Consider the following 8,031-nt stretch of genomic DNA (forward strand, 5'->3'; position numbering starts at 1 on the left):
GCTCTAGGGTGACTTCCTGGGTCTCCTTCTCGAGCTCTAGGGTGACTTCCTGGGTCTCCTTCTCGGGCTCTAGGGTGACTTCCTGGGTCTCCTTCTCGGGCTCTAGGGTGACTTCCTGGGTCTCCTGGGTCTCCTTCTCGGGCTCTAGGGTGACTTCCTGGGTCTCCTTCTCGGGCTCTAGGGTGACTTCCTGGGTCTTCTGGGTCTCCTTCTCGGGCTCTAGGGTGTCCTGGGTCTCCTTCTGGGGCTCTAGGGTGACTTCCTGGGTCTCCTTCTCGGGCTCTAGGGTGACTTCCTGGGTCTCCTTCTGGGGCTCTAGGGTGACTTCCTGGGTCTCCTTCTCGGGCTCTAGGGTGACTTCCTGGGTCTCCTTCTCGGGCTCTAGGGTGACTTCCTGGGTCTCCTTCTGGGGCTCTAGGGTGACTTCCTGGGTCTCCTTCTCGGGCTCTAGGGTGACTTCCTGGGTCTCCTTCTCGGGCTCTAGGGTGACTTCCTGGGTCTCCTTCTCGGGCTCTAGGGTGACTTCCTGGGTCTCCTTCTCGGGCTCTAGGGTGACTTCCTGGGTCTCCTTCTCGGGCTCTAGGGAGACTTCCTGGGTCTCCTTCTCGGGCTCTAGGGAGACTTCCTGGGTCTCCTTCTCGGGCTCTAGGGAGACTTCCTGGGTCTCCTTCTCGGGCTCTAGGGAGACTTCCTGGGTCTCCTTCTCGGGCTCTAGGGAGACTTCCTGGGTCTCCTTCTCAGGCTCTTCGGCGACTTCCTGGGTCTCCTTCTCGGGCTCTAGGGTGACTTCCTGGGTCTCCTTCTCGGCCTCTTGGGGGACTTCCTGGGTCTCCTTCTCGGGCTCTAGGGTGACTTCCTGGGTCTCCTTCTCGGGCTCTAGGGAGACTTCCTGGGTCTCCTTCTCGGGCTCTAGGGAGACTTCCTGGGTCTCCTTCTCGGGCTCTAGGGTGACTTCCTGGGTCTCCTTCTCGGGCTCTAGGGAGACTTCCTGGGTCTCCTTCTCGGGCTCTAGGGTGACTTCCTGGGTCTCCTTCTCGGCCTCTTGGGGGACTTCCTGGGTCTCCTTCTCGGGCTCTAGGGTGACTTCCTGGGTCTCCTTCTCGGGCTCTAGGGAGACTTCCTGGGTCTCCTTCTCGGGCTCTAGGGAGACTTCCTGGATCTCCTTCTCGGGCTCTAGGGTGACTTCCTGGGTCTCCTTCTGGGGCTCTAGGGAGACTTCCTGGGTCTCCTTCTCGGGCTCTAGGGTGACTTCCTGGGTCTCCTTCTGGGCCTCTTGGGGGACTTCCTGGGTCTCCTTCTCGGGCTCTAGGGTGACTTCCTGGGTCTCCTTCTCGGGCTCTAGGGAGACTTCCTGGGTCTCCTTCTCGGCATCCTCCTTGGTCGAGGCCGCCTTCTCCTGGGGCTTGGCAATCACCAAGTCAGGGGCGGCTGGAATCCGTAGGGAAACGGAATGGACATGAATTTTGAACATTCCCAGAACCATGAATGGCACGCGCTTATTAGTCGACGTCGTCGTTTCTGTAGACATCCTATGGCCCCCCGTGTGTGTCTTCTCCTTCTCGGGCTCTAGGGTGACTTCCTGGGTCTCCTTCTCGGGCTCTAGGGTGACTTCCTGGGTCTCCTTTTCGGGCTCTAGGGTGACTTCCTGGGTCTCCTTTTCGGGCTCTAGGGTGACTTCCTGGGTCTCCTTCTCGGGCTCTAGGGTGACTTCCTGGGTCTCCTTCTCGGGCTCTAGGGTGACTTCCTGGGTCTCCTTCTCGGGCTCTAGGGTGACTTTCTGGGTGACTTCCTGGGTCTCCTTTTCGGGCTCTAGGGTGACTTCCTGGGTCTCCTTCTCGGGCTCTAGGGTGACTTCCTGGGTCTCCTTCTCGGGCTCTAGGGTGACTTCCTGGGTCTCCTTCTCGGGCTCTAGGGTGACTTCCTGGGTCTCCTTCTCGAGCTCTAGGGTGACTTCCTGGGTCTCCTTCTCGGGCTCTAGGGTGACTTCCTGGGTCTCCTTCTCGGGCTCTAGGGTGACTTCCTGGGTCTCCTTCTCGGGCTCTAGGGTGACTTCCTGGGTCTCCTTCTCGGGCTCTAGGGTGACTTCCTGGGTCTCCTTCTCGGGCTCTAGGGTGACTTCCTGGGTCTCCTTCTCGGGCTCTAGGGTGACTTCCTGGGTCTCCTTCTCGGGCTCTAGGGTGACTTCCTGGGTCTCCTTCTCGGGCTCTAGGGTGACTTCCTGGGTCTCCTTCTCGGGCTCTAGGGTGACTTCCTGGGTCTCCTTCTCGGGCTCTAGGGTGACTTCCTGGGTCTCCTTCTCGGGCTCTAGGGTGACTTCCTGGGTCTCCTTCTCGGGCTCTAGGGTGACTTCCTGGGTCTCCTTCTCGGGCTCTAGGGTGACTTCCTGGGTCTCCTTCTCGGGCTCTAGGGTGACTTCCTGGGTCTCCTTCTCGGGCTCTAGGGTGACTTCCTGGGTCTCCTTCTGGGGCTCTAGGGTGACTTCCTGGGTCTCCTTCTCGGGCTCTAGGGTGACTTCCTGGGTCTCCTTCTCGGGCTCTAGGGTGACTTCCTGGGTCTCCTTCTCGGGCTATAGGACCCAGAAGTCGGCCGAGGAGACCATCCAAAAGGTCTTCTTCTCGGGCTCTAGGGTGACTTCCTGGGTCTCCTTCTCGGGCTCTAGGGTGACTTCCTGGGTCTCCTTCTCGGGCTCTAGGGTGACTTCCTGGGTCTCCTTCTCGGGCTCTAGGGTGACTTCCTGGGTCTCCTTCTCGGGCTCTAGGGTGACTTCCTGGGTCTTCTTCTCGGGCTCTAGGGTGACTTCCTGGGTCTCCTTCTCGGGCTCTAGGGTGACTTCCTGGGTCTCCTTCTCGGGCTCTAGGGTGACTTCCTGGGTCTCCTTCTCGGGCTCTAGGGAGACTTCCTGGGTCTCCTTCTCGAGCTCTAGGGTGACTTCCTGGGTCTCCTTCTCGAGCTCTAGGGTGACTTCCTGGGTCTCCTTCTCGGGCTCTAGGGTGACTTCCTGGGTCTCCTTCTCGGGCTCTAGGGTGACTTCCTGGGTCTCCTTCTCGGGCTCTAGGGTGACTTCCTGGGTCTCCTTCTCGGGCTCTAGGGTGACTTCCTGGGTCTCCTTCTGGGGCTCTAGGGTGACTTCCTGGGTCTCCTTCTCGGGCTCTAGGGTGACTTCCTGGGTCTCCTTCTGGGGCTCTAGGGTGACTTCCTGGGTGTCCTTCTCGGGCTCTAGGGTGACTTCCTGGGTCTCCTTCTCGGGCTCTAGGGTGACTTCCTGGGTCTCCTTCTCGGGCTCTAGGGTGACTTCCTGGGTCTCCTTCTCGGGCTCTAGGGTGACTTCCTTCTCGGGCTATAGGACCCAGAAGTCGGCCGAGGAGACCATCCAAAAGGTCTTCTTCTCGGGCTCTAGGGTGACTTCCTGGGTCTCCTTCTCGGGCTCTAGGGTGACTTCCTGGGTCTCCTTCTCGGGCTCTAGGGAGACTTCCTGGGTCTCCTTCTCGGGCTCTAGGGTGACTTCCTGGGTCTCCTTCTCGGGCTCTAGGGTGACTTCCTGGGTCTCCTTCTCGGGCTCTAGGGTGACTTCCTGGGTCTCCTTCTCGAGCTCTAGGGTGACTTCCTGGGTCTCCTTCTCGGGCTCTAGGGTGACTTCCTGGGTCTCCTTCTCGGGCTCTAGGGTGACTTCCTGGGTCTCCTTCTCGGGCTCTAGGGTGACTTCCTGGGTCTCCTTCTCGGGCTCTAGGGTGACTTCCTGGGTCTCCTTCTGGGGCTCTAGGGTGACTTCCTGGGTCTCCTTCTGGGGCTCTAGGGTGACTTCCTGGGTCTCCTTCTGGGGCTCTAGGGTGACTTCCTGGGTCTCCTTCTCGGGCTCTAGGGTGACTTCCTGGGTCTCCTTCTCGGGCTCTAGGGTGACTTCCTGGGTCTCCTTCTCGGGCTCTAGGGTGACTTCCTGGGTCTCCTTCTCGAGCTCTAGGGCGACTTCCTGGGTCTCCTTCTCGGGCTCTAGGGTGACTTCCTGGGTCTCCTTCTCGGGCTCTAGGGTGACTTCTTGGGTCGCCTTCTCGGGCTCTAGGGTGACTTCGTGGGTCTCCTTCTCCGCCTCTTGGGCGACTTCCTGGGTCTCCTTCTCGGGCTCTAGGGAGACTTCCTGGGTCTCCTTCTCGGGCTCTAGGGTGACTTCCTGGGTCTCCTTCTCGGGCTCTAGGGTGACTTCCTGGGTCTCCTTCTCGGGCTCTAGGGAGACTTCCTGGGTCTCCTTCTCGGGCTCTAGGGTGACTTCCTGGGTCTCCTTCTCGGGCTCTAGGGAGACTTCCTGGGTCTCCTTCTCGGGCTCTAGGGTGACTTCCTGGGTCTCCTTCTCGGGCTCTAGGGTGACTTCCTGGGTCTCCTTCTCGGGCTCTAGGGTGACTTCCTGGGTCTCCTTCTCGGGCTCTAGGGTGACTTCCTGGGTCTCCTTCTCGGGCTCTAGGGAGACTTCCTGGGTCTCCTTCTCGGGCTCTAGGGAGACTTCCTGGGTCTCCTTCTCGGGCTCTAGGGTGACTTCCTGGGTCTCCTTCTCGGGCTCTAGGGTGACTTCCTGGGTCTCCTTCTCGGGCTCTAGGGAGACTTCCTGGGTCTCCTTCTCGGGCTCTAGGGTGACTTCCTGGGTCTCCTTCTCGGGCTCTAGGGTGACTTCCTGGGTCTCCTTCTCGGGCTCTAGGGTGACTTCCTGGGTCTCCTTCTCGGGCTCTAGGGTGACTTCCTTCTCGGGCTATAGGACCCAGAAGTCGGCCGAGGAGACCATCCAAAAGGTCTTCTTCTCGGGCTCTAGGGTGACTTCCTGGGTCTCCTTCTCGGGCTCTAGGGTGACTTCCTGGGTCTCCTTCTCGGGCTCTAGGGAGACTTCCTGGGTCTCCTTCTCGGGCTCTAGGGTGACTTCCTGGGTCTCCTTCTCGGGCTCTATGGTGACTTCCTGGGTCTCCTTCTCGGCATCCTCCTTGGTCGAGGCCGCCTTCTCCTGGGGCTTGGCAATCACCAAGTCAGGGGCGGCTGGAATCCGTAGGGAAACGGAATGGACATGAATTTTGAACATTCCGAGAACTGGGAATGGCACGCGCTTATTAGTCGACGTCGTCGTTTCTGTAGACACACTATGGCCCCCCGTGTGTGTCCCTCCCCCATTTGCAGTTGAAAATAATAAAACTCCCAGTGTCAATAATATTATTTTAATTTTATTCATTATCAAATTAAGTTTGGTATCGCCCTCATAAACTCCAGTAATGAAGTTATTGTCGCCCAAGAGCCCGAGAAAGAGACCCAGGAAGTCGCCCAAGAGGCCGAGAAGGAGACCCAGGAAGTCGCCGAAGAGCCTGAGAAAGAGACCCAGGAAGTCGCCGAAGAGCCTGAGAAAGAGACCCAGGAAGTCCCCCAAGAGGCCGAGATGGAGACCCAGGAAGTCACCCTAGAGCCCGAGAAGGAGACCCAGGAAGTCCCCCAAGAGGCCGAGAAGGAGACCCAGGAAGTCGCCGAAGAGCCTGAGAAAGAGACCCAGGAAGTCACCCAAGAGGCCGAGAAGGAGACCCAGGAAGTCCCCCAAGAGGCCGAGATGGAGACCCAGGAAGTCCCTCAAGAGGCCGAGAAGGAGACCCAGGAAGTCCCCCAAGAGGCCGAGATGGAGACCCAGGAAGTCTCCCTAGAGGCCGAGAAGGAGACCCAGGAAGTCCCCCAAGAGGCCGAGAAGGAGACCCAGGAAGTCCCCCAAGAGGCCGAGATGGAGACCCGGGAAGTCCCCCAAGAGCCCGAGAAGGAGACCCAGGAAGTCACCCTAGAGCCCGAGAAGGAGACCCGGGAAGTCGCCCTAGAGCCCGAGAAGGAGACCCAGGAAGTCTCCCTAGAGCCCGAGAAGGAGACCCAGGAAGTCTCCCTAGAGCCCGAGAAGGAGACCCAGGAAGTCTCCCTAGAGCCCGACAAGGAGAACTTCATGGGTCTCCTTCTCGAGCTCTAGGGTGACTTCCTGGGTCTCCTTCTCGGGCTCTTGGGAGAAGGAGACCCAGGAAGTCTCCCTAGAAAATCAAGAAAATGTGACCAACGAAAGTAAATTGAACTAGAGTAATGTGCAAATAAAATACAACAAAAGAAAATCACATGAACCAACATGAATGTCCCGGGGAATCCCCTAGCGTGACGTCCCATTCACTCTCAGACAGCTGCCCAGACGAGACACACCCACCCGAGGGGGCAATCAACCATACCTCTTACAAATCCTCGGTAAGGAAAAGCGAACCCGTGTTAAACCCTTAGTAAATGTAAGTGATTTTAATGCTGAACAAAAAAGAAAGTAAAGACATGAAGTAAGATAAGGGTATTTATCAATCAACAGGGTTTCCGGTGTGTATTGTAACATTGCTGAGCCACGTCACAAAGTACGCCCGTCTGCCCAAGGTCTCTATAAGTACAGGTCTCGTCACTTCGGAGTTCTGCGCAGCTTTGGGTGATAAGGCCCATGACGTCACCTGGAAAGAGCTGAGAGCAAGGGGGGCGGGGGGAATTAGAGCATGGTAGGCAGGGACATAGATAATAGAAAATGGTAGTAAATGAGCAGATACTTGAGTAATTTCAATAATAATAATAATAATAATAATAATAATAATAATAATAATAATAATGATGATCATAATAATAATAATAATAATAATAATAATAATAATAATAATGATAATAATAATAATAATAATAATAATAATAATAATGGCAATACATAAACATACACATAAATGTACATATATAAGCTGCAACCAACCACTGGGCATTGTGACTTTGCGCGCGCCAGTCAGTCAAGCGAGCGAAAACGGAGAGGGAGAGATCCTTCCGGCTCTACGTCACATCAAAGAATGACCCGCGATTAGCGTGGAACCCCCAGGCTCTGCTCCAGATGATGTCATGTGCGAGGCGGACGAATTTGAGTCGCTTAGTGACGAGACCTGTACTTATAATAGACCTTGCTTCTGCCTGCGTGAGGCGTGAGGCGTGAGACGTGAGGCGTGAGGAGTGAGGAGTGAGGAGGAGAAGCGGCTATAAGTCTGAAGATAGAGAAGGGGAGAGAAAGTGAAGAAAAGTGAGAAGTGGAAAAGAAAAAAAAACGTATCACACCCGGACTTTACGTAAGTGAAACACTGGTCACATAGTAATACATAATAAGTGCACAAAAATAAGGGTAATAGGATATTTTATTGCTTCGTCATTTAAATTATTTTGCGGGTTTACATCTATTTTTTTAAAATTTTGTATTGTGTGTATTGTGCGTGTAATGTGAAATAAGAGTAATAAATCTGGATATTAAAAGTTTCTTTTCCTTAAAACCCAATATTAAATCTGAACAACAAAAAGGTGATCCGCAAAAGGTTGTACTGGTGGCGGGCCCAGGCCAGTAATCAAGATCTCTTTCAACCTTTACATACATATATATATATATATATATATATATATATATATATATATATATATATATATATATATATATATATATACATATATATATATACATATATAATATATATATATATATATATATATATATATATATATAAATATATGTATATATTCATTGTGTGTGTGTGTGTGTGTGTTTTGTATATGGAGAGATAGATACACACACACACACACACACACCCACACACACACACACACACACACACACACACACATATATATATCACATATATATATATATATATATATATATATATATATATATACATATATATAATGCACATATATATATATTAATATATATATATATATATATATATATATATATATATATATATATATATATATATATATATAATGCACATATATTAATATATATATATAATGCGCGTATATATATTAATATATATATATATATATATATATATATATATATATATATATATATATAATGCACATATATTAATATATATATATATATATATATATATATATATATATATATATATATATGTATATATATATATATATATATATATATATATATATATATATATATATATATATATATATATATAT

General features: G+C 52.3%; 1 protein-coding gene across 1 annotated transcript in view; it reads right to left on the bottom strand.

Moving 5' to 3' along the window:
• LOC138863776 (myb-like protein X) overlaps window positions 1–5,056 on the bottom strand; it is an 8,773-nt gene extending 3,717 nt beyond the window's left edge. Inside the window, exons 1-4 of the mRNA XM_070128627.1 lie at window positions 4,901–5,056; window positions 4,658–4,735; window positions 3,260–3,337; window positions 1,316–1,612 (exon numbers count right to left, since the gene is read on the bottom strand). Of these exons, the coding sequence (XP_069984728.1) occupies window positions 1,316–1,612; window positions 3,260–3,337; window positions 4,658–4,735; window positions 4,901–5,056 (609 nt within the window). The remainder of the gene's footprint in view (window positions 1–1,315; window positions 1,613–3,259; window positions 3,338–4,657; window positions 4,736–4,900) is intronic.
• Window positions 5,057–8,031: the final 2,975 nt, after the last annotated feature.

This window comes from Penaeus vannamei, chromosome 13 (assembly GCF_042767895.1).
Source record: "Penaeus vannamei isolate JL-2024 chromosome 13, ASM4276789v1, whole genome shotgun sequence".
NCBI classification, from domain to species: domain Eukaryota; kingdom Metazoa; phylum Arthropoda; class Malacostraca; order Decapoda; family Penaeidae; genus Penaeus; species Penaeus vannamei.